This window comes from Meleagris gallopavo, chromosome 2 (genome assembly GCF_905368555.1).
Source record: "Meleagris gallopavo chromosome 2, MGAL_WU_HG_1.1, whole genome shotgun sequence".
NCBI lineage: Eukaryota > Metazoa > Chordata > Aves > Galliformes > Phasianidae > Meleagris > Meleagris gallopavo.
The window spans coordinates 106,878,150-106,905,093 of NC_139405.1; the positions used below are offsets into that span (position 1 = coordinate 106,878,150).

Genomic DNA, 26,944 nt, shown 5'->3' on the forward strand with positions numbered 1-26,944 from the left:
TAGCAGGATTTGGATACACAGATTTTTTTAAAGGGCTGTGAAAAATTGGTATTAAATAGACATTTCTAGTTGCTGTAGTCAGGATGTAGAATTCAGGTCCCAATTCAGCATGAATTAGAGTATTAGTGAAATGCACACGTCTAGCTCTTAACTAATGGGCTGTTTTTAAAAGCAGTACGTGTCTTAGAAAGGAGAAAGGGAAAAAAAAAAGCCAACGTGTCTGAACGCCTCATCTCCCTCCCTTCTGTTCTTGCATGTCAACATTCATGTTGGTAGGCATCCGTATCCTCCAGCAGGGCTTGAACTTCCACCCTCCAGGCCCACGGGCAGAAATGTTGCCATCTGAGCGTTACTGACACGTATGGCTCTCAGTCAAAAATAATGTAAGACACCGAGGGGTACAATCTGAGCACACAGAGGGAGAGAGCCGTGCTGTGTGAGGTGATTCCTGTCAGTGCCCAGCAGCTCAGGGAGGTCAGGTGAGGTTGGCTGTTGGAGGGCAGTCCTCCAGCAGATGCCTTTCTGAATCAGGAGAGGGGAGTGGAAGCTGGAGGTGGCAGGGGATGCACCTGAACTGTGTGCTGAAAGCCACACCGTGTGCACTTGACCCTTTAGTTGAGTCACAGTAGGGATGAAATATTTCGTGCTTGCCATTGGCTTAAATAATTTCAGTCAACTGGCTTTAGCAGAAGGGCAGAATGTTTCTATCCCATTTCCTAGAGGGGCTCTGTGAAGAAGTGCTATTAGATCACCCAAGCTGAATTGACTGTCCTTTACTGGCCATTGAGTTTCACACAGTTATCCCAGCTTTGGGTTTGGTAACTCGCATTAGATTAAAGCATGCCTTCCAGAAAGGCTTGGTCTTTGTCTGAGGACGTCAAGGGAATCAGAAGCCAGCATTTTCTGTGGAAGCTTGTTCCAGGGGATTTGGTTAATCATCCATGTTTTTATTTTATTTTTTAAGAGACATATTAAGATGTCTGATTTGAATTTGCCTGGTAATGGTTTTCAGTATGTCGTTTCCTGTGTCTTCTTCTGCTAGCTTCAAGCATCCTTCTTAATTTGACCTCTGTAAGGAAATCAGAACTTCGTCCTTACATAGTCTGTGCACTACAAAAGCTTTGACTTCTTCATGCTGTTTTGCTATCTAGCAATTTGGGAAAGAGAGCATAGCATCTCCTTGCTGCTGGGCTGCTTGTCCCGCTCTCGTTTCCCTTCTCAGCTTGCTCTATGTCTGGCTTTTGGGGCTCCCCAGTGAGCAGCCCCCACTGCTCTCTGCTCCCTGTACCAATCCTCTGGCACCTGCCCAGCACACCAGTGCGGCTGATGGCAGCTTCTCACATCCAGGCTGTGCCCTGTGCCCCTGGGCTGGCCCAAGCATTGTGGAGCAGATCTCCGTCCCCTTGCATGTCCTGCAGGGATTTACGGCTGCAGTGGGACCCCCTGAGCTGCCCCAGCTCTGGACTGAGCAGCCCAGCTCTCACAGCCTCTCCTTCCCCTGCTGAACTGCAGGAGGTTTCTACCTGCCCATTTCTCCAGCCTGTCCAGATCCCTCTGCACAGCTGCATTTCCGATGATGTTTTACACCCCTGGTGTACCCTGCAGTGAGCAGCTCAAAGACCAGCCATGAAGCCACTTCTAAGCTCTGCATGACATACTATCCCAGTGCCTAGCTGCAATTAAGATTGATTCTGACCATGTAATCCACAATTTAGCACTGAAGCAGTAGCAGCTCAGTAGAAAATAAGACCAAAAGAAGTGTATTCTTTCGCTGGCTTCACATTGCTCACATCAAACAGAAATACGTTGTTCTGGCTCCAATTTAGCACCAGTCTGGCCCGTGGTATAGAACAAATTGTTGAGCATGTCAGCCTCTTTCATATCACACGTGCATATGAAAGAAACTGACATGCTCAGCAATGTATGTGATATATATATACATCCACACATACACGTATGTTATCGCAGATCAAAATCGTTAAACAAGCAGGCTTTCAAAATGCAGAGCTGTCGTGGTGAAGACAGGGCTGAATGCATTTTAATTCTTGTTCTCCTTCAGACGGGGAAGTTTGGGGGATGCTCTGCAGCTGTGGTTGAGTTCAGATTGTTTAGTAAGCGCTGTCAGCTTCTTACTTTGATATGTTAATATGACTCAGGGTTTCCCACAATCCCCTGGCGAGCAGCAGTCCTTTGCTCCGGTGGTTGTAGCAGACTGGGAAATTTCAGTGTTGCCTTTGGCTTTAGCCAACTCCCCTGCCAGTCAGATCGTGCCACCCATAAACTGCCTGTCAATCACACGTCAGGCTTACAGGGGGGTTCGGTCAGCCGGGGCAACTCCACTTTTTGACAATGTAATTATGGCCCTCGTATCCGCAGTAGGGGCCTGAGCGGAGCTGGGAGACTTTTATTGATTGTTCAGAAGGGAAATTTATCACTGTCTCCAGCTCTGTTCACACTTTATTCCCTAAGAAGTGCTCCTGACAAGCTTTGGGAGAGAAGTTTGGCGTGGTGGCCTTGGCTGTTCTTGCACCTTTGTCCTTTCCAGGGAAACTGGGTTGCAGGCACCAGCGGTGCTGAGCATTGGCAGAGATAGAGTGGGGATGCAGTGTAGGGATGGATGTCAACTCTTTGAAAGGGGAGATAACAGCTTTTAAGTTGAAACGGTTTTAAGTTGAAAGAGGGAAGATTGAGGTTGGATGTCAGGGGGAAGTTCTTTACTGTGAGAGTGGTGAGGTGTTGGAACAGCTGCCCAGAGAGGCTGTGGATGCCCCGTCCATCCCTGGAGGTGTTCAAGGCCAGGTTGGATGGGGCCCTGGGCAGCCTGAGCTGCTATGAAATGTGGAGGTTGTTGGCCCTGCCTGTGAGAGGGGAGTTGGAGCTTCATGATCCTTGAGGTCCCTTCCAACCCTGGCCATTCTGTGCTTCTGTGACTTGAGGAAGCTACAGGATGAAGCAGGGAAGCTTCACGTTGTAGCTGCCCAGCCTGCATTAAAATGGTCCCTAAAAATGCCCATCTTGGGGCAGGAATACCATGTGCGTGGTGCTGCGTGAGCTCTTTGTTCCATCACAAACTACAGGCCAGGTTGGATGGGGCCCTGGGCAGCCTGGGCTGGTATGAAATGTGGAGGTTGGTGGCCCTGCCTGTGGCAGGGGGTTGGAGTTTCATGATCCTTGAGGTCCCTTCCATCCCTGGCCATTCTGTGATTCTGTGATGTTGCATCAGTGGCTTGAGGGCACCTAACGTTTGCGATAGCCCAGTTTCCTGTTCCCAACAGTCTCATTGCCATGGGAGGCAAAAAGGTTAAAGATGTTTCCCATTCTGTTCCATTTTTTAGCCCATAAGGTCATTATTGCACTGTGTTGTTGAAGCACACTGTGCCTCATCCCAAAGATTAGCATTCTTGCTATTTACCTAAAACCTTGTCAGTAACAACACTGTGATGATATGGGGCATGAACATAAGATTCTGTTCTCTGCGTGTTGCCTAACAACACACTCCTCCCCAACTAGATGGAAAATGCTATGCTTTGGATTTAATAATATGCTACGTACACTTTGTTCAAAACCTTAAGCCTCTGAGGTTAAGAAACATCATGCCTGGAGAGTAATGGTTTAATGCCATGACTATTTATCATCAACACAATTACAACAGAGGTGTCTGTGGTCATCTGCACTGAAACAGGTTGTGCATAGAAGCTGTGCCACCCTCTCCCTAGAGGTCTGCAGGTCCATGGATGGGCCCTGAGTAGTCTGATGTGGTGGGGGGCAGCCATCCCATGGCAGGGATTGGAACTGTGTGGGCTTTAACGTCCCTTCCAACCCAACCATTATGTGATTCTATGACCCTATGATTTCAGTCCCTTAAAGTAATCGGGAAGTCCAGCTGCAAAGATGCAAGTGGATGCTGCTGGTAGAAGATGATTCTTAGATCTCGGGCTCCTTAAAACCAAAGAAATCTTAAGCATTTCCAGGATTATTTCAGACAAAAATTGTTTTTAATCAATTGAGCTTATTATTCACTTTAATCACATTTAATCAATAATAAAACACAAAGCATCTGTGGGCTGTACACTGTTCACCAGAGCCTGTTCATCCCTCAGGAAAGCAATCATTTAATCGAATGGTTCTTGTTTTTCCTCCATTAAGTAAGTGTGTATCTGTGTTGAGTTTAAGAGATCATAGACAACATGAGATAATTTGTTCAAATCCTCTTTCCCTTTCTGTGGTCACTTCCATGGGTTAGTTTTCCTTAGATGTTAGTTACTTCGTGTGGTTGCAGGAGGTTTTTTGCTTTCCAAAATAGCATTTTTCCTTTCAAGATGTTGACTTGCACATGATGCATTAAAGCAGATGGCTCCTGAACAGAAGGCTAAAGCTGCCTTGGATCCCTTGTGTTCACTGGGGGTAAGAGACTTCACTTAGACACTTCCCATGGAGTAACTAATGTACAATGACTTCTGCCCTCACTTTCTTATTCACAAATGTAAGTTGACCATTAGATTTTAAAGACCCAGTAGATGGGGGCTAGGGGGAAAACAACAGATTGTGTAAAACTGAGTTCAGAGAGATGCTGTGTCTTTCATAGCTTGCCTTTCATTCTAGCAGAAACACATCTCTCTTTGATTTAAACTTGAACCACACGCTCCATTTTTTAGTGCTAATCTTAAAGAAGAAAACAATGTGAGGATATGTGAAGGGGACTGAGAAATGGGCAGTGAGTATAGCTTATGTGTAACTTGTGTTTCTTGTCAGAAGAAGAGGGAAGTCTGTAGGTTAATGCAAGTGTGATGTGATGAAATAGTTGCATTTCTAAGACCTTTGAATGTATCGTTGAAACGTTCCCTCCAAATCTGCTTCCCAGTAATCAACTGGAAGGAAGAAGAACAAACAACAGACATTTGAAATCCTGCAGGCATTGGCATTCAGCAGGATGAGGTCATTTTCAAGGGTATTTCCTACAGAAGAAAATCAGAATGCTTTACAGGACTCTGTGGGTGTGGAAGGAGATCTCCCACTTCCAGAGCACAGATGATCCTTGCCTTTCAAAGCTGCATAGCAGGAAGTAAAACAGGATCCTCTAACTGCAAAATAGAGGGAAACAGCTCTCCTTCTTCACTTCTGGATTCTGTTCACTTTACAGCCATTGCCTGGAGTAGTCACTGCAAGGGATCAGGCAAGTGGAATGTTTTTAAAGAAGATCTTCATCAAGGCCAGAACAGGCTTCTTATATTGAAATGGGCTTCCTAGGGAGGTGATTGATGCCCCATGCCTGTCAGCATGCAAGAGGCATTGGGACATTGCCCTCAGTAATGTGCTTTAACTTTTGGGTAGCCTGGCCGTCTGTGGTCAGGCAGTTGGGCTCGACGGTCTTTGTACATCCCTTCCAGCTGAATGATTCTATCCTGTGCTGTTCTATTCTACTCCATTCCATTCTGTTCCACTCCATCTACCCTATCTTACCTATTCTGTGATTCATGACATGATCTCATCACTCCACGTCCCTAACTTAAAGATAGCTCCAACTTAAAGAACAGTCCAACCAAGGAGGCTTTCTGAAAAATATGTCCAATTCTTTTTAATGTAAGGAGGGTTTTATGTTATCTTTATGGCTTTAATTTTTATTAACTGTGAAGCAGCAACAACAGAAAGTCTCTTTTCTGGATCTTAAAATATTTTTTAAAAATCTGTTTCCTGAATGGCTGCATTGCCATTTATCACTTTGACATTTGGAAATTTCAGGGATGGCCAGGCTAAGTTTGAAAGGGCAGTTTAATTTGGATAAAGAAAAGTTTTTTAATATGAGGTTATGACAGTGGAGATGAAGCTGAATTCCTTAGGCAGTTTGACACCTGAAATGCTGCAGTAAATTGTCTTTTACTGCCAGAGACTATACTGCGGTTTTTGTTTTTTCTTTTTTTGCCTTTTCTTTTGGCTATAATTTATTGAATTATATTTTTACCTCCATCTCTTGCAACATTCCTTTGTTTGAGGAAAAAGTAAACTGCCTGTTCCTTTTCACTTTATTCATGGAAATGGAAAGATCTTATCCTCATTTACACTACAGATCTACAGTGTAGCTGCAAGAGATTGACAGATTGTCAGCGCTATGACTTGTATAGTCGTGGTAAGTAGGTTGTGTGTCTGAGCCCTGCAGTTCTTGTAAATTTCTTTTGTGGTATAAAAAGACCTCATTACCTCAACTTTAAAGCACCAGTAAACTGTCCAGAGGTGTAAAGAGCTCTCTAGTTTGTCACCACTACAGTTTGTTTGTAACCGAGTTAATTGATTTGTGGTAGGTGGAAGTGAAGATGAGATCCTGACCTGTGTCATTACAGGAGAAGGGCTCAGAACCTGCAGTTCCATGCAGCGTGATCAGGAAAAAAATGGTTGTTTGAAACATTTAAACTGCTTTTGGGAGAAATGCCACTGGTCTCATGGCATGCTTAGGGATGGAGCCAGTCCTCATTTAAACTAATTTTAATAGTCTGTTTTCTACCAGTACCCCAGTGCAATATCCAGCCTTGCCTGAATCTGAATGGACCTCATATTGGTTGCTCTCAGGCTTGGTTAGGAGTTTGGTTCCTTAGAATTAGGAGGTTTGCTCTTGTGTACCTAAAGTTGGGTGACGATGCCTTCTACAGAAAGTCTTGTTTTCTGGGCAGGAGCATCTGTTTTCCAATATATCATCAGGCAGTGAGATCTAAGGTTTATAAATATCTAAAGGGAGGTGAGAGGCAAATGGATGAGGCCAGGCTCTTGGTTTGTAGCGATAGGACAAGGAGCAGTGGCCTAAAACTTGAACATAGGAGGTTCCTACAAACAAGTGGAAGAGCTTCTTTTCAATAAGGATGTCGAAGCACTGGCACAGGCTGCCCAGAGAGGTGGTGGAGTCTCCTATGGAGATATTCCAGACCCATCTGGACTCCCACCTGTGTGACCTACTGTAGGCAACTGCTTTAGCAGGGGGCTTGGACTTCATGACCTCTTGAGTTCTGTGTGAGATACCTTCTGGTTGCCAGTGGAGTAAAGAACATGAGTGTGTTGTCTGTGGATGCAAACTGCAAGAGAATAAATGAGATGCAGAAGAGCAACTGTGCTGAATGTACTCCTGTGCCTGAACTAGCATAGAGACATGTCTACCTATATTTGGAATTACTGGAGATGAAAGTTGCAATGTTACACTTTGGAATATGGAAGATAGAGAAGGAGGCTGAAGGAACACAATAATAAGTAAAATAAATTAAAAAAAAAAAAAAGAAAAAGAAGAAAAAAGTTTGAATACATTTAATACTCTTCCTTGGGGAGAAGAAAACTTGGAAAAAATCTCCTTAGTGATTTTTAATTCTGAGCCTGGGAAGGAGACCTTCTCCATTGGAGTTCATTTTGAATGCAGAACAGTGATTTGCACCAGCAGTATTTTTATAATGGTTGCTGTAGTATTTGTGTAACAGATGTATGCAATGGGAAGCAATTGTGTGTCTGGCCACAGATGCACACAGATGCACACAAATACACACTAACACGTGAACATGAGCAAAATGTCCAGAACTAGAGAAAAAATAGTCTGCTGCTCAACATGCAGATGGCTGCTGTCAGTTGTTGGTTTTTATGCAGGCCTGAAAATTCACGAGGTTCACTCAATAAAAGAAGGTAAATGAATAACAGCAATGAGACTGCTGCTAGTAGAAGGATGCACGTAAGCTGATAGCAGGAGCATTCTTCTGAATCAGCTATGATTGCTGAAGATGGAGATGTACAAAATGCTGCTCTTTGTGCAGAGGGGAAAAAATGTGCTGCCTTTTGTTTCTTAGAAACTTGTATTCTCTGTATAGTGGCATAAATAGAGGGAGCTAATGAAAAAGGGATCCTCCAACAATGTACAGCTCTCCTTGAATTGATGACTACTATACTGACTCCTCTTGCGTCTGCTCAAGGAGCCATGAGAACTTTATGAAGGGTGGGATATGCACCTACCTGTATTTTCTCTGATATTCTCCTCTTATCTCAGGTGGTGATGGCGTATAAGCATGAGTTTATTTAAAAAAATACACTAAAGCTATTTCAGTGTGATTGATTAGTAGGCCTCTTCTATGGAACATCCTCATCCAGCAGTGCTTACAATCCCAGGATGTTTAGGGGAAGGCAGATGAGTGCTTTCCTCAAGATCATCAGAAAGGGTCATCAAGGAGACACCTTTCAAAGCATTATAACTGTTTGCCTAGGGATGTTGACCAGACAGTGATCAGTGGCAAATAGAACAGCTGTTGTGCTGAAAGATGGCTATTTTTTCTCACTCCTTATCTTATTTGAGTTCACACATTCTCACTACTTTAAATATTCTACCTCTTTCCTTTGCATCAATAACCTCCAAGTCTTTATACTACATCAACACTGGACTGGAAGAAGGGATGTTTGGGAAATTTGCTTAGCTCTAAGTGGAGAAATTCCAATTCTACTTTAAGAAAAAGGAAAAACAATCAACTAGAGATATCTCAGCTACATTTAGATATGTTTCATCTTGCTGACACATAGAGTAGGTACTCAAAAATTCTTTAGGTTCACAGAGTATGAAGACTTGATTCTATCTTCTCTCATTCTGCTGTGAATTCATTGACTTGGGGTGCTACTTGTTATTTCCACCTTCATTAAAGAAAGAGGAATTGGGACTCTAGAGTGAAAGCAACCAGAACATGAAACAGGAAATGGAGAGAGAGAGAGAGAGAGAAGCTTGCTTAAAATAATTTGAAAATGATTTATTGGATGCAACCTCTACCCTTAGTGATTTCTGGTGTTATTACTTTTCTATAGTACAACCAGGGAGGACAGTAACTTGCTGAGGGCTAAAGGTAAATTATGATCTATTGCAAAGGAGGGAAGGAAAAATATACTAAAGGAGAGTGTGTGAGGCTCACGCTTTCTCCCCTGATGGTGTTCAGTGTGCTGGATCTCACTGGAACAATCTGTTCCAAAGCCTGCTAGGTAAGAGTTAAAGCAAACCTCATGAAACAAAGAAGAGAGGTTAAAATGTCCTGAAATTTCATTGCTGGGCCTTGTGCCCAAGTTTGGTAGAATGTCCAGTGAAGAGAAGGAGATTTGGGTATCTGTAGTTGTTACCTTTTTGTTGCTTTTCAAAGTTGGCTTATGGTTGCTCATGCAAGGGGCTCTTCTTCACCCTGAAGTCCTACTGACTTATGCACTCACACTATGTGTCTGCTTTGCAGACTACCTGTGGAGAAGGCTTTTCCCATGGAGCTTGTGTGAGATCTCAGCTGGAAACAGATTGAGAAACACTTCTAAGGAGTTGCAGAATCCTGTTACCACCATCGCGTTATCTCATGTTGGGCAATCAGATTGCCAATCTCTACCATGCCTACCAAGTGGCAAAAAAAGACAATCAGCACTCTTTTTTTGTTTATTTTATTTTATTTTTATTTTGGTCAGCTGTTTGAAAGTAGGCTTGCTGCATGCTGCACATATGAGCTGTGTGCTTCATTTTGCAGCCAACCAGTTGCACTGTATGACGCAGTCAGATGGTTAAGGCAGGTTCTCAAACAGTGAGCCCTTGCTTTGGGTTCTTCAGAGAGACAATGTGAAAATGACCTGGTGCTGCTAGCTGAGCCACCTTCAGTGAGTCTTGGAAGTTCTTAAAAGCAGAGGTAGTCATCTTTCACTATGCACTTCTGTGAATGCAAGTTATTTGTAGGCCCAGACTCATTGCATCTCATTTTGGATACCTGACAGAGGAATCTGATAATTTGAAATACTTTTTGTACTCAAAGATGATGGTCCCTGCAAAAAGTGCTTTCCTCTGTTGTTTGTAATAGAGGGAGCTTTAGAAGTGTTTCTTGCCTTCAGATGGGGGAATGAAACAACCTCAGCTCCCGCAACCTTTTGAGCAGACTCCTTCCTAACATGTTTTTCTGCTGTTTAGGACGGATAAAGACAAAAATATATGAAATGAAGATAGTGTTTGGAAAATGCAACATTTCTGATTCAAAAGAATGTGCACAAATCGTGTTTTATAGCATCACGGAGTCAAAGAGAAGTGAATGACTCTGGGATGATCCAAGTGAAACAGTGTTTTCTAAGAAGGCAAATCTTTTCTCTGTTTTGTTTTTATATATCTATATATATATTGAGTTTTGTTTTTGTTTTTTTTTTTCCCAGGCTGGATGCCCAAAGTAACTTTCACATACTTGAAGTCATCAGCTCTTGCTAATGATTTACGATTAGTGCTCCAGAAACCTGTTGACTGGGAACCTGGTGATGAAATTGTGGTGGGAAGGACAGGTCTTGGAGATGCACAGCAGCAAGAAGAAGTGGCCATTATTGAGTCTATAAATAACACTGAGCTCTACCTTAGGTCACCACTCAGGTATCTTTTCAAGGAGAAATGGGATTTCAATAGCAAAAAGTGAAACCAGGAGAAAATAGGTCTAGGTGAGGATTTGCAGTTTCCTGTGGGACTTAGCAACTATATGCAAGTCCTTTTAGCAAAAGTGGTCAGAGATATTTCAGTTCTTTGCTCACCTCAAAGCTAGCAGACATTAAATATTGAATGCATCTGACTATGATTCTAAGGGATGTGCTTTAGTGGACAATTTTAGTGATAGATGAATGGTTGGACTAGATGATCTTAGAGGTCTTTTCCATGTTTAATTATTCTATGATTCTGTGTTTAAACCCTGTATCATAACCATGGACTCAGAGACCTTTGAATCAGAAAACACCAATGGTTATTTCAGTCCAGTAGCCTTAGCACAGAATTGGCTAAGAATTTTCCTGCAAAGTTATTTTCTTGAGTAATTGCTTCCTCCCACCCTCCCCCCCCCCCCAAAGTGTCTGATTTTGTTAAAAAAAAAAATAAAAAAATCCTTCCCTTCTTTACTGAATTGCTGAAGTTAATTAACAAAACATTCAAAGTGAATTACTTCAGTTTGGAAATACTGCTTCTTTGTTTCTACTGAACATTAGTTTAGCTGTTTACGCTCTCTTCATTTTCTACGCATGAAGGCCTTGGCCAAACTCTACTTCTTGAATTTTAACTTGGAGTCCCAGTGTTGAAATATCTTCTCTATGTTGATGGCAGCCTAACTCTAGTACCCATGAATGCCAATGGTATCATTTCTGTGTAAAAGCATTTGGGGCTTGAGGAAGAAAATACTGACAGTATGTTTTCAGAAGATGAAGGAAATTCAAATGCTGGAATATTTTGGTGTATACGTACCAAATGTAAAGAGAGTTTGTGAACTTGTGAGACAAGATGAAAATAAATGTCAACCAAGGAAAAATATATCTAGCCCATATATGCTGGCGTTACAGATAGAGGTAATTCTTGATGTCAGTAGTGAGAAGGGGACTGAAGTTGGATTTGGATGGTTAGGGTCAACGTCATTCCTGTCATCTGTCAGCTGCAGGTGCTTTTGTACTTTTGTTGTCTTTCCCTAGGTACTCCCACAGCGTTGGAGAGGAAAGAGTGAATGGCCAAAGCCTGCCTTTGACTGCTGTGGTGGCACTGCTTAGCAGAAGGGTTGTTGTTCAAGGGAATGTCACGAAGGAGAGGATCTCCCATGTCAGAGAGTGTGCAGAAGCAGGTAGCACAAGAGGTGAGGAGGTCTTGAGAGGTACTCAAGAGTAAAATTTCTTCTCTAAAATCACATTGTGGTGTCAACTATGTGTTAGAAATGTTTCTTAATAGAGTAAAGCGGAGACATCAGTGCCAGGAAAGCAATTTTATCTTTCCAAACATCATTTGACATTGAAGTATGAAGTCTTGGGAGTTGAAGTGCATTTCATTGTAATATCTCAGATGTATTATTTTCGCATTATTGTTTCAAGCCATCTTGGGAAAGACCCTTTAGTTTTGCCTGAGCCTAAGGGTAGAGTAAAGAAAGTATCTTCTGAAAACATATTTCAGTGTACATAATATATTAAATTTTTAATTGTGTTTACTATTTAGAAACTTTTAGAAGAAAGAAAAACAAAGCACCCTGATGCTTATTGTACTCTGTAGTGTAAAAAATTATGATGTTACTTGGGGATCCTGAGGGAAAAAAACAGGTGACAGCTTCTTGTAGCATTTAGTAGCAGTGGTGAAACAATAGGTATCTCAAATCTCCTTTGGTTTTATGTTTGTAAGGCACAGTGAAGTTTGACGGATGGCTTCCTGATTTACACCTGCAGGTGAGGAAATGCAGTCCGACACAGCGATTATAATTTAAGGAGAGTTAGGTTATCTGGCAACCCAGGTATAAGGCTCCCTTTAAAAATAAAATGCCTTGGGCACTCAGACTGTGACACAAGACTTCATTTGATATCCAGCAGCCAACTGCTTATATTACTCATGGATTTATGGTCCATTTTGTGTGGAACTCATAAATATAGTCTCTGAAATGTGCTAACTGTTTGAGGTTTTTATTTGCATTAAAGTATAGGAGGATTTCTCAGAGGAGTCACCAGAAGATGAGTGGGCAGTGTTTCTTGTGGTTAATTTACCGTCTTTAAAAGAAAAATGAGCATTGCTGAGTGTAAGCAGGACCGATTTACACATTCATAGCCCGAATCCCCCTGAACCAAAATATCCTGAGCACAGACCTGGGGAAAGGACACCTTTGAGGAATGTCGATTCCTTCCGCAGCCCTATCATCTCCTTTCCTTATCTTCTGTCTGTGGGTACGAACGTTTCCTCACATGTCTGTGGGGGCAGTTGGGAGGGAGAGGGTTTTAAAGAAATTTCAAAATGTTCTCATTTCAGCTCAGTTCAGTACAGCCGTGCCCAATCCCCTTTTCAAGAACCTCACCCAAGGTAAATCAATGTCAAATCCATCATCCCTGCGCGTAGGCCTATTTAAAATTGAACACAAGGAACTTTCCTAAGCATAAAACTAGCACAGCTTCCTGCTGGTTTTAATACACCTTCCTCTAAAAATGTCCAGATTCTGAGGTGAGAAATTGTGGAAGTACTTAGGGGGAGTATCGTGCAAGCTTGCCTGTGGCTATTTGTCTTTGGGCATGTGTTTAAGATCGCTGCTGGAAACAGGAATTCTCTGAGTCAGTGTGATGGGCCTCATGAGGTGTCTGCATGTCCCACTGTCACAGCAGATATGCAAAACTGATAGTTCCTACTGGGTTGTCTTCTAGGTGGCTCCAGGTGTCTGTACGGGCGAAGTGAGAGGCAGCTGGGGTCTCGGGATCTGGGAGCTGTTGTCATTGTGGAAGCCTTCCAGGGAGCAACGAGTCAGCTGCAAGTGGAGGGGGTCCAGTTCCACCACATGGGCCAAGCATTTTGGCAGCGACGCAGCGCCCTGACAGTTGCTGGCAATACACAGATGGCAGGTGAGACAGCTGCTCTGGAGATGAGCCCAAACAATCTCACATATCCATCTTTCCAGCTGGGAAAGACATTCTCAAAACCCTGCTTAGCTCTGGAGTCAGTTAACACCATAGGACTGTAAAGGTGAGAAAAGTGAGAAAGCTTCACCTAGACTAAGACCAAGTAACACTTGATGGAGTCCTTTAAATTGATATAGTTCCTTTGTGGTTTTTGACAGCTCCTTTCTAAATACTATTTCATTTTTATGGTACGTCTCCAAGTCACTGTGCTGCTTCTAGCTCTGGAAATGAAAGCCATAATATACCATGAGTGAGCCCTGAGCTGACTCAGGGATGTTCCAGAGCATAAACCAATATTTAGTTATATCACCTGAAAGTTAAGGAACACTTACTTTGACTGAGTGATTGGTAAGCACAAAATTAATCTCTATGGAAGTGGTAACGAGGTCTCTGAAGACTGGTGGAGATGGGAGTGAGTTAGATGGGCTTAAGTGTTTGAAAGGTTCTGGATTGGACCTTCTCCTCCAGTTAACACACAGCTTTGTCTTCCCTATACCAGCTTCATCATTTAATGATGATCTAGGTTTTCTGGTGTCAGAAGGCAGCTCTGGTCATGATCCTGGAATACATTAAGGTGGTCATCATGCCTGGCTACACAAGGTGGATAAGATACCCAGCCTTCTGCTACATTCTTCCTTTCATTCAGTCCCACTTCGATCTCCCAGTTACATCAGCTCATAATGTAGCTCACTTACATGATCCTTTCATTTGGATCTTTTCCTCCCACATAATATGAGATGCCTTGAGTAGCCTGTTTCTGTGCTTGGGGCCCCTCTCTTCTACTGCAGCTGTTTCAGCAATGCCCACTTGTTGGCAAAGATGAGCAAGTTTCAGCTTCAACTGGTCAGACTCATGGAAGCAAAAAGGATTAACTGCACAGCATCATAGGAGGAGGAGCTAATATTAAATTCTCCAGCCTCTTTTCTTTCCAGACTCTTACATACGTGGTTGCTGTCTTTTGGACTCCTTTGGCCAAGGACTCCGTCTGACTGGGATCTCAAACCTTAGTGTAGACAGTAATGTCTTCTTTAACATTTCAGGACATGGGCTTCTACTGGGTAAGTGAAGCAGGAAAGTATCTATCCTACATGTAATAGCAACGTTTGCTGATGATCATTTCCTTGAAAAAGTCTTTGGAGGAAAGGATCCTTATCTGAGCCCTCATGATTTTAATCACATCTTCCACATTTTCTCTTATTAGTGAATCTGGAGTAAATCTCTCAGTATTCTTCCTCATGCAACTCCTGGTAACTATTTCTGTTGGCCATATTCTCTATGTTTCTTCATGTCAGTCTTCACTTGCTCTGTATCCTTTTATTTCATTGAATACAAATGGAAAGAAATTTCTTTTTAGGGAATTGGTGTATCTCTCTGTGGAAGAGCACCATTATGCAATATTTAAGACCCCAGTTCAGTGAGGCATTTAAGAGCATACTTACCTTTAACTCCAGTCATTTGACATCAAAGATAATGGAGTGAAAGCATATGTTAAAAGTTAAGCAGAGGATTTAGCACTTAAATAAATTGGAGCTTGGAGCAACAAAACTGTTAAACAACAAAATATTTCTCTGAACTAACTGTCAGGAGCCTGACTTGCAGCATCTTCTGCTGGGATCTCACGTTGCCTGAATCCCTAAAGATGCAGCTTGATTTTTGTTTTCTGTCAGGAACAGGATAAAAAATGACCAATTTCAGGATAAAGAGAGGTTGAGAAAGAGCCTTCAGTCCTGATCCTGCAGTTCCACACACACAGAGAGTCCCTATGCTCGATCCCATATATAAATATAATAGGATGTGATAGATCACGATTTAAACAGAGGAGACCCATAAAAGAAGAGCTACTGTACACATCTTGCAGAAGAGGAGAGCTGGTGCAGAGAGATGTGGTGACTCATCACACACAGCTCCTGAGGCCGTGGGAAGCAGAATGAGGTCTCCATCCTGCTGGGCTGCCATGGCTCACTTCTGCTAGGACAGGACACACGTCTGACTTAAAGGACTCTGGGCTGAGCTGAACATTTCCTCTGAAGTTTCAGCCTGAATACACCTTATCCTCAAGATGTCTTTAATGGCTTCACTGCCAGCAGCTCCAGAGGGTCTGATGGATGAATTTATATATCATTTTGTTGCCTGTGAAGGAATATTTATTATAGCTGGCTGTTTGCAGCTTCAGAATTGGACTCCCTCAGTGATTTCATCTAAAACCCTTATTTTCAGGGGTTTTGCAAGACTGTCATAAAAAGTTGCTCTGGGCTTAGAATTAATTGACATACCAGGGCTCAGCTTGGAAGCCCAAACCTTTTTTGCCACCTCACAAAACTGTATGGCTTTCAGAAGGACTGCTTTAGGACCCTGCTTAGTAGTAGCATTGTTTGTAGTAAGCACAACCTGAAAAGGAAATATTTCCAAAATGGATATTGTTCAAAAATGGAGAAATGCTCAGAAGACTGAAAAAAGACTGAAAACGATTACTCCCTTCCCACAGACAAAATCCCTTATGTACTTCTGTTGTTTACATTTAGGATAGTAATGACTGGGATAGAACCAGAGCAGATAAAGTGAATCATTTCAGTTCAACAGAACAAAATTAAATAGATGTTATTTGCTCCTGATTTGGGTCAAGTAGAAATGACTCATTTTTTATTCTGCTTCCAGACCAGAGAGACATGTGCTGATGTGTTATTATTGGAAGTTGACTTGTATGTAAGACTGTCCACTATTCCCCATTGGGTGGCACGTTTCTTTATGGTGTAGTTTAAAAGGAAATGTGAATATTTTTCTTACTGTTTCAATACTGATGTGGTGCACTCTGTGACTGTGAGCTGTGTGATAACTGAGTGATCACTTCTCCTTTTTCTTCTCATGGTTCACTTTTGTGGGTAGGGAACCTCCACTTTTGTGTAGGGTAGCAGTGGTACTTTTAGGGTCTGTTTAAATTTTTTCTTACATACATATGGGGCAATGGATGGAGACACAGGAGAGATCACTTTTAATTTTAGCACTGCCAGAAGCACGCCTGTGTGCCCACAGGTGGAATGACTTGGAATCTCTTTTTTTTTCAAGCTGCAAAATATGATTTATCATACTCTTTTAATTCATTTTCTCCATAAACCTGGCTTAAAGTATGGCTGCAGTTATATTCATATATAAAACTTTATAAGGTATTTTCTGCATCTCAAATTGTGGAATTGTGATCTTCGGTGCGTTTTGGTAGAATCTGATATTATTTCTTTCCCTGACTGTCTGATTAGAATGTATGTTCTTTTTTATTTTTATTTTTTAATATTTACAATGTTGGACAAATCTTGAGATCATTAGTGGAGTTGATGTCAATGTTGGCAGCTGGACTAGATAATCTTTGAAGAACCCTTCCAACAGAACTATTCTATTTTATCTTGCTTGTGGCCTTCTGGCATTCCTGAAGCACACAGCCATCCCCTTCCCATTACTGGCTTTAGCCATGGCAGGCTTTGAATGTGTCACAGCCATTTTTTTCCATGTGTTAAACACAGATTTCTAAGTGCTTTTGAGACCATGACGTACCCAGTCACAATCACACAACACTGATTCTTAGGTGTACCACGCCAGCAAAGCAGGCAAGTTCTCTGATATGTAATGTAGGGAGTGTCCAGGTGTATATATTTATTTTTCTCTATTTATTTTCTATCATAAAATCACAGAATGCTTAGGTTGGAAGGGACCCCAAGGATCATCAACCTCCAACCCCCCTGCCATAGGCAGGGCTGCCAACCTCCACATCTAATACTGCTATTTTATTTTATTTTTAAGGAAGTGGCCTGGAGAAGGGGAATAGAATCAGAAATAACATAGTGATTGGTCTTTCTGCAACGGATGGTTTATCCAACATTGAGACTCTGTCACCAGCAGGGATCTACATCAGAGCTCCTGCCAACCACATTGAGGTAAGAAGTTCTGGTATAAAACATAACATTTCTTTTCTATTAAAAAATATCAGAAAAATATGGAACTTTTTCCCTTACTTTCTCTACAGCTCCTTGAGAGGAGGTTGTGGTGAGGTGGGGGTTGGCCTGTTCTCCCAGGTGACAGCAATAGGACGAGAGGTGATGGCCTCAAGTTGTGCCAGGAGAGGGTCAGGTCAGATATTAGAAAAAAATTCCTCTCAGGAGGAGTGGTGATGCATTGGAAGAGGCTGCTCAGGGAGGTGATGGGCTCAGCATCCCTGGAGGTGTTTAGGGAGAGGGTAGGTGTAGTTCTAAGGGGCATGGCTAGTGGGCAACATTGGGGGTAGGTGGATGGTTGGACTGGATAATCTTCGTGGTCTTTTCCAACCTTAATGATTCTATGATTCTGTGATCATGTACACAATATTTGCTTCTTGTCTGAGCCTTCAGAAACCACGCTTGTGATGGGATACTGAAATGAACATATTACAAACTCAAGAATATTCATAAACAAATTTATGGTTATTGAAAATTATGATGCATTTGATTTGAGTGTTTTCTTGTTGTTGTTTTGTTTTGTTTTTTCTTTTCCTAGGATACTTTTACTTTTTAAAATTTTATTTTAATTTATTTTACTCTGTGATTCCTATAAAAAATGGGAAAAAAATGTTTAGGAACAGATCCTCTCAATTTTTTTTTCTACTACTGTCAATATAATGTCAATTTTAATGAATTGAAGATAAACATAGTAAAATTCAGCAATATCAAATGCAGTTTTGCCTGGTTTTAAAATGACAGCTTACGCAGAGTCTGAGATTTCCATTCCAGGGTGAGGAGGAGACTGCTTTCCTTTTCCCATGAAAATGACATTGATTTTAAAAGCAAGTAAGTTTCGTTGGTCTAAATAGTGACAAAACATTGAAATTTTAAGCAGCTTTCTGACTAACAGCCTTCCCACCACAAAATTGGGCTCTGTAAGTTTCTTTTCATTCACTAATTCAGAGATGTTTTCTTTTAATATGCTTTTTTTTTTTTTTGTCTTGTTTCATGGAAAAAAAAAAACAAAAAACTTTTTTTCAGTGATTTCAAACCATTTTTACTTTTCAACTGTTTCAAGTCTGGAATTTCATTGAAACTGACCTTTCTTACCACAGCTTCAGTTGTGACAAATGCACATTTTCATTAAAAAATATTTCTGACCTGTCCTGTTGCTAACCTACAGAAACTAAGCCAATTATTAAGCATCTGTGAAGACCCAATCGCCCCCTGGGCTTCTGTTCCAGGAGGAAAGGATTGCACCTAAATTTGAAGGTGAAAAAGATACCAACACATTTCCTACGTGAGTCTGAAGCCAGTAGTACTTAGGAAGAAGGAGAGGACTTTCCTGCAATTCCCTCAAGGGTGCATTTATCATTTTTAAGACCATCAAATATGGTTAAAAAAAATACAACAACGAGGCAGAATCACATGAATTTCAGCTCCACTAAGCACAGTGCTGTGTTATCACGCACTGACTTTCCCTGGAGCTGTCTGTTGGATTGCCAGTGGCTCAGCTTTTGCAAAGGATTGCTGCAATTATCTTTGTGGGTACGTGTGAACCGACTGTAGTTGAGTTTTCAGCACATTTGCTGAGCTCTCTCCGTTCATGTGTCTTCTGAGACGTGCCCAAAGCTGTGTCTGTTGGTGTGCAGCCCAACATCAGGGTTCAGCCTGCTCTCCAAAGCTCTGTTACTCACGGCAGAATAGCAGATGGCCCTTGGAGGGTTGCTGATAGACCTCAATGTCAGCAGTCCCTTGGACTGGGCTATCTGAGGCCATGCAGCAGCAACAGAGTTGGCTCTAAGGAAAACAGAAAGAAATTGCCTAGCTTAAAATTAATATTAGGAGTGCTTACTGTTCTACAATAAGTACAGCATTCAGTAGAAGACCTGGGAGGATGTGGAGGATGTGAGGTCTCATTGCAACCTTGCAGTATTTGAAGAGAGCTTACAAACAGGAAGGGACTGGCTTTTTACACACTCTGATAGTGACAGGACAAGGGGGAATGACTTTAAACTAGAAGGGGAGATTTAGGTTAGGTGTTAGGAAGAAATTGTTGAATCAGAGGGTGGTGCTGCCCTGGCACTGCTGCCCAGAGCTGTGGGTGCCCCATCCCTGGAGGTGCCCAAGGCCATGGATGGGCTGGTGGAGGCACCCAGCCCACAGCAGGAGTTGGAACTTCATGAAGGATCCTTTCAAACAAATCCATTCTAGAAATCTTTGATTCTATGTGCATATTAAGAGAACCAGTCACAGCTTTTTCCAATCAAAGCACCTTAGTCCAATGGTCTTTTCTTAGTATGATAATGATCACTGAATCCAGAGAGTGCTGGTCCAGCACCAGGATCGTGTTGTACACAGTGAGGCACTTTTTATCTGCTCAGATGGCTCACCAACTACATATTCCTTTTTGGATAGCTATAATTTTAACTAAACAGAGAGGTTCAAAGAATATAATGAGCAAAATTCATCTTCAAACTACCATGACATAGAATAGAAACTTGCCTTCTATATTTCAGTGTTATGATTTGGTTGTTTTGCTATTTTATTTTATTTTATTTTACTTTATTTCTTCCTTAGATTTTCACTTTTAAATTTCTGCTTTTAAAAGTACGGGCAAAGATTACAGCTAAATTAGACAGAGAGCTCTAGGTGAAGACTGTGCTACAGCCTCTGTAAGTGATGGGTTAAGCTTTCTGCAGTGAGTGGAATAATATTTTAATATCTGCTCAATTTACTCCGGAGTCTAAATTTGCATCGGTGACTGAAGAACTGAAATTTCCTTGAAAATCAGTGGTCTCCTAAATGGTGTTGAAATTGGGACACAGCAGTCACTCAAACCTGAGCTTACAAAGATGTTCGGAGACCCAATTCCCACAGGTTTCCATTTGGCTTAAGCTCTTAAGTGCATTTGTGAATCAGGGTGTTAGATAAAACTTCGTACTCATACAGAATAAATGCAGAATGGTTATGACAAGATGAGCAATTTTATTTTTAAATAAAATATGGGAGCCCTGGTTGTCACTTTTGAGTGACGTAAGACAATTTCATTAGCAAGCTGGTTTCTTGCCTTTTAAATGATCAAAAAGAGGAACGGAAGATGCCCCTCTTTCGTATTGGCTATATTGTCCCTGAAGAAAAAGAAAAACAGCAAAAAACAGATTTTTATCTTCTCTTGGTTTTCTTGGGTCCAATGTTTTTGGACTTTTTGTAATAATTTTCTGTTCATAAACATACAACGCCCTTAAATCTCAGCACCATCGTGCAGTGCTCATGCAAGCAAAACCTGGGTGTAAGATAGCAGCCTCCCTCTCCTTTCTTGCCATGACGTTGAAGAATCGGAAGCAGCTTACCAGAATGAGCAGGGCTGAGATCAACCTGTGCTTCCATGTCAGAGTGGTGACTGATGGCCATGCTGGTATGTGTGATTTTGTTGCCCAGTGTTGCCCAACCCCACATTCCCTACCGTGTCAAAGAGGTGGGGCTGTATCTGTTTGGCACTGATTGTTTCCCACCATTTTGTTCTTACTTTTCTGGAACCTTCTACAAATGGTGTATATGTTGAAGCAAGCCCGTTGGGGATACTCCTTGCATCCAACCAGGCTCTTAACTTGGGGGGAGTGGTGCTGGGCATGCTCTCCAGAGCTTTTATGTCACTTTTAAGGTCAACAGTTTGAGCCCTGGTCATCTAAAAGAAATTCATGAAATATTTCCATTTGCAGGGCTGTACAGTTAAGAGACACTTTAAACGTCAGCCACTTACTTTACTGACTTGCAATTCATACCTCCAGGTATTTGGTATGCTCGGGGAGGTAATTTCTCTCTGGAATTTTGGTTGCATGGACATTCATAATATATTGACTTCCACAAAGAATTGATTTCCACACAAAATTCCCTCCTTGCCTAAAACCCCTGCCCTCCAGCCACTAGCTGGCTGAATAAATATGCAGTTTTTCCTTATGAATCATCTGCGGAACGCACGATTGGGGTCGCAAGTAAAAGATCCTGGAAATAATGTGACTGGACTGCAGAAGCATTTTGTTAAAGGAAAAGGGACTCTGGCTGCACTTTTGGAAAAGCAGCAGTTTTACCAGGGGACGGAGAGATGTGCTTTGGTTATTGATATCTCTTTGTTGCTTGGCAGATGTCAGAAATCACGACTGCAGGGAGCACACTTGGAAGGGTCAGGAAAAAGTAATTGGAATATGGAGGCTTCCACCTCTGGGTCATCGGGTTTGGCTTTGATTTGGGCCATCAGGGACCAAAAAGCCGTTCATATTTTAACACTGTCCAGTGACCTCTGAAATCAGTGAGTGCCAGCTCTTCTTGCAAGAAGTTGTGAGAAAGCTCATCTTAGACTCCCCTTAGAGAACTAATTACCTCCAGAGAGCAATTAAAGTTATCTAAGGGTAGGCAGGATGACTTGCCCTCCAGACATGCCTATGCCTTACTTAGTTCCTGGAAAGGAAGCATACATTTACCAGCCTGGACCTTCAGCATCAAATTTTAGCAGCACATTTGAGACAGTTGAGAAAGATCATGCCCAGATGTGCAGATGAATGCGTTTCTGTATGGGCACCATCCAAAAACAGCTCAATTTGAGTACTGTCCAAAATGAAACAGGTAAGACCAGGTTTTTGCCCTGGAGTATAAAGACTCCTAACTCCTTATGTCTCCCCCTGCAAAACTGACTTGCTACAGACTCTGCAAGTCAGAAACTCCTAATCATAAGGCCAGGAAGGCCTTATGTTCTCTTCTTTTTTCATGTTTTGCAATGAACACAACTCCATAATTTCTTCATTAAGTGATATTAACAATAATTTATAACACATCTGAGAATGTGAGGGACACTGTATCCTTGTCTCTGTTGGGAGCAGAAATAGGAGTCCAAAGTGCCCCTTGTGGCTGGAAAAAAGGGAGTGTGAGTAATGGTCAAGACCCTGAAATGGACAGCTGTACAAAACTGATCCAGCCAACCACCTATATTAGAACCTGTGCCACCAAAAGGAGCAGAAAAGGTGTTACTAATAGAAGATTACTCACTGAAAGCACTGAAGCACTCATCTGCCATCCAGACAATCTTCCTAGACAGGTTTGTTGCTTGCTGGGGACCCACATGCACAGTATCATGACAGGGTTACCCAACATGGTAAAGCCGTTCCTACTCTTTTATGTAGAGTTGAAGGAGGGTGCAATGAAGGAGATGAGAATTATCAGAATCATAGAATGATTTTGTTGGAAGGGACCTTTAAGACTATCTAGTTCCAACCCCCTGCAATAGGCAGGGACACCTCCCTCTAGACCAGATTGCTCACTGCCGCATCCAGCCTGGGCTTGAGTGCCTCCAGGGAGGGGTTATCCACAATTTCCCTGGAAGAAGAGACCTTATGTACACAGAAAGAAGTTGAAGGAATTGGGAGGGCAGGTGGTATTTTCCTCTATCTCCCAGTTGGAGACCCAGAAAGGAGATGAATGAGTCACATGAATGATTGGCTGTGTGACTGGTGCCGTGCTCAGGACTTTGAGTTCTGTGATGCACCTTCGAGAGACTGGGCTCTTAGGAAATGGAGAGCTTGTGGGTAAAAATTAAGGACCAGACCAATGAAGGACATCTGGAGCCTGTTGATGAGGCCTTGCTTCACCTACAAGAAGCATTGCTCTTGCAAGCTCTCATTCTGGTGAAGGATATGACTTCCCAGATGTCTGCCAGGAAAGCAACATGGCATGCTATAAGCAATCCAGCAGACTACTGGAGTATGCTGAGGATAACGTCCTGATCTAGATATTAGTTAAACAAACTGGAGGAGAAACAATACTGAACCTGGTGCTCACCTGTGCAGATGAGGTCATTAAAGAAATTAAGATTGGAGGCAGTCTGGGCTGCAGCAACCATGCCTTTGTTGAGTTCATGATCTTGAGGAATACAGGCCTGACAAAGAGCAGAGTCAGGAACCTGAAGTTCAGGAGAGCAAACTTGCAGTGGTTTATGGAATTAGTGGAAGAGATCTCCTGGGAAGCTGTGCTTAGGGATAAAGGAAGGGAACAGAGCTAAATGAAGTCACAGATCTGAATGAGTTTAACTGTTCAGACACTGGCATATTATGAAGATGTGGTTCTTTGGTTTGTCTTGTCTTTTCGGAATCTCAGTTTTTCAGTGTCAGTTCTTTTGCTATAATTACTTTAGGGGGCATAAGAAAGATGCAGACTTGGAAGTAAACCAATAAAATTAAGTAGTTATTCACCTTTCTTCCATGACGTGGCCTTCTTACTTAGAAAGGATTTTAAGAAGTCTTCCACACTGTTTTTTTTTTTTTTTTCTTACCTGCTTCTTGAAGAATTGTGGCAGTACCATTTTGCTGTCATGAGTTCCAGTTGTTTGGCCAACCCTTGTTGCCTGATTGGAGAGCAGGTTTTTGAGGGACTGACCCAAGGAAAGAGCAAGAATGGAATGAGAGCGTGAACACACAACAAGGTACCAGCTTCTGCTAACCAGACTTGCCAGAACTATCATGCACATCAACTGGGATTGGATTTTATTTATTCATGTATTTTTCTTTTATTTTATTTAGCAGAAGTTTGTGGTAATCTTTTTTGCAATTGTATGTTTTTCTCTGCAGGGTAACACCGTGTGTGCTGCTGGATATGGGTATTTCTTTCATCTCTCTCCTGAGGGACCATCCAAAATGCCTCTCCTGTCCTTCAGTGAGAACACAGCCCACTCCTGCACCAGGTATTAGGGGACCTTTGGTTATAGAGACTTTCCTTCTGTGCATGGTAGTGCTAACTATAACTGCAGCAGTGAGCAGAAATGGCCTTGTCCCTTCCTTCAGGATTTTGTTGTTGCTGGTAATTGTTTCTCAGTTTTGCACCCTTGTAAGGGCTTTCTTTCTTCTTGTTGGCTCAGTAGCGGAGCAGAGCCCATGACGGACTGGTGTGTAGTTGAGGCTATTTTTCAGGGTCTGACTGCAAGTGGTTTCCTAGTAGTTTCAATATATTCCATTCTTCTTCATTCACCAGCTCAATTTGTTAACTTGCTGTGCTTTCCTGTGCTGTCAGCAAGCACCTCCATCTTACTCCCTTGTTTTAATGATCCTGACTTAGTTTATAGTGCCACATTTAACACATTTCTTCCTCAAACATTTAACAGCAGAGCGCAGAAGCTTGTACTTATGTGTTGAAATTAAAGCTAATTTTGAAGCATTCCAGACAGTTTGAACAGAGGAGGATGGCGTACAAGAGAACAGAGTTTCATTCTTACACTCTTTAACATGTATTGCAGGCCAATAGTAGAGACATGATGCTGGCTTCTGTGGCTTGGGGTGGCATTTCTTACCTCCAGATGCTTTGTGCAATAGCAGCATGAATACTCAGCTCTTGGAGTTTAGCTCTGATTAAGTATGTTGAAATGGAGACTAAGTACAGGCCTAAAGATGATGTTTTATGTCCAATAATGCATGCAAGGAAACTGTTTCCTTTGCTTTCTTTCCTAAACAGGCACGGGTTGCTTGTGTACCCAGAATATTTGCCAGACAGCCCAAACAGCCCTGTTCAGTTCAACAGCTTCACAGTTTGGAGCAGCCAAGGTGGAGTCCAGGTATGTTTGTCCCAACTGTCCTCCATGATGCTCAGGAAATGCTATTTCATCTCTTCATCATCTCTATAGTGACTTTGCCTTTTCAGGCTGCAGTTAGGCCACAGCTGCTGTAGAACCTCTTGTTCCTTTATGTCCTTGGCCCTTAGCTGGAGGCCCCTGTTTTGGTAATGGTTTGTGTGAGCTCTCCTTATAGTTCAGTGCAAACTCAGCATTACTGCTAATGACAGCCCTACTGGCCTAACTAACCATCTAATCTACATTTGCCACTACAGGACAACCAAAAAGGTTCTCCCAGTGGATGTGAGGTAGTTACAGAATCACAGAATCCTTACAGTTGGAAGGAACCCTTGAAGGCCATCTGTCCCACTCCCTGCACTGAACAGGGACACCCACATCTCCATCAGTGCTCAGAGCCCATCCAGCCTGACCTTGGCTGTCTGCAGGGATGGGGCATCACCACCTCGCTGTGCAACCTCTGCCAGTGCTTTACTACCCTTATTGTAAACAACTTCCTCCTTATATCCAGTTTAAATCTCTGTTTGTAAAGATTATGGTTGGTGGAAGTTCTGTTACTTTTGTAGGGTTAATGGTTTCCATGGGAATTTCTCCTCTAGGAATGTTCTTCTAGCTGTTAGCTGACTGTAAGCAATATCTTTGGTTGTTTTCAAGGCATCTTTCTGCTATAAACCTTGATTCTTTACCCCATTATTCTTTCCATTAATTAAAAGATGATATTTAGCAAACTTTTAACCTGTTTGTTAACAGTTCTCTGAATTTTCTGGTTTTATTTCATACTGTTCTTTAATGGAAAACAAATTGGCCAAGTTCAAAAGTTTTTGCATTATTAATTGAAAGCTAAAATAAGGGAATTTTTTAAAATAAATACAAAATCAAAACTTTTATCATTTTGCACTCTCCTGTTTTTCACTGTACTTTTAGAAAAGCGTAGTTATAAACCACACTCTTTTTTAATTATCCACTCTATTCCTTTATTATATTTTTATACAGATTTTCAGTAGCAGCAACCTCAAACTCCAAAATTTCCGAATCTATGCTTGCATGGATTTTGGCATTGACATCATTGAAAGCCTGGGAAACACAACTGTAGCTAACAGTGTTTTAATTGGACGCATTGGGCAAGAGGTAAGCACCGCAGTTGCACAAACTGTAAAATGGAAAAATAAAAGAGCAATCAGAAGAACAGCCCCTGTTTGTGCAAAGTTTGGCTTTTAAATTGTTTGTAAGGAGAAATGAAGGCATAGATGCAGCTTCAGGATGAGTTTGAGAGATGTGCAGCTTAGCTTAGTGATTTGAAAATGGAGAATCATAAAATCATAGAATGGCCTGGGTTGAAAAGGAGCACAATGCTCATCCATTCCCAACCCTCTGCTGTGTGCAGGTCGCCAACCAGCAGCCCAGGCTGCCCAGAGCCACATCCAGCCTGGCCTTGAATGCCTGCAGGGATGGGGCATCCACAACCTCCTTGGGCAACCTGTTCCAGTGCCTCACCACCCTCTGGGTGAAAAACTTCCTCCTAATATCCAACCTAAACCTCCCCTGTCTCAGTTTAAAACCATTCCCCTTGTCCTATCACCACCCACCCTCACAAACAGCCGTTCCCCCTCCTGTTTATCCGCTCCCTTCAAGTACTGGAAGGCCACAATGAGGTCTCCCTGCAGCCTTCTCTTCTCCAAGCTAAACAAGCCCAGTTCCCTCAACCTTACTTCATAGGAGAATGGTAGGTTTGATTTCTATTCTAGTCAACATTCTGATTTCCTCTTCTCCTTCATACCATCCCTGGTTCACTGAGAACACACAGTGCTGCTTATTTACTTGAGTATGGACAATGCCACCAGAATATAACAATTTTTAATGCAATAAACACAATCTTCTATTATTTCTGTAGGCAGCCAGACAAAGTCCTTTGGGTGCTACCAGCTTGTTAACAGATTAATAACACAGATGATGATGAAATTTTAGCTACAGCTGGCCGTGG

The 26,944-nt window shown here is 42.1% G+C and overlaps 1 protein-coding gene across 4 annotated transcripts in view; it reads left to right on the forward strand.

Moving 5' to 3' along the window:
- The window catches only part of PKHD1 (PKHD1 ciliary IPT domain containing fibrocystin/polyductin), a 288,369-nt gene that overhangs the window by 134,607 nt on the left and 126,818 nt on the right, over positions 1-26,944 (forward strand). For all 4 annotated transcript variants that reach the window (XM_085218344.1, XM_085218343.1, XM_085218345.1 and 1 more), the window contains 8 exons: positions 10,168-10,375; positions 11,449-11,606; positions 13,141-13,335; positions 14,325-14,450; positions 17,182-17,315; positions 23,972-24,084; positions 24,849-24,948; positions 25,957-26,091. In XM_085218344.1, the coding sequence (XP_085074470.1) occupies positions 10,168-10,375; positions 11,449-11,606; positions 13,141-13,335; positions 14,325-14,450; positions 17,182-17,315; positions 23,972-24,084; positions 24,849-24,948; positions 25,957-26,091 (1,169 nt within the window). The remainder of the gene's footprint in view (positions 1-10,167; positions 10,376-11,448; positions 11,607-13,140; positions 13,336-14,324; positions 14,451-17,181; positions 17,316-23,971; positions 24,085-24,848; positions 24,949-25,956; positions 26,092-26,944) is intronic.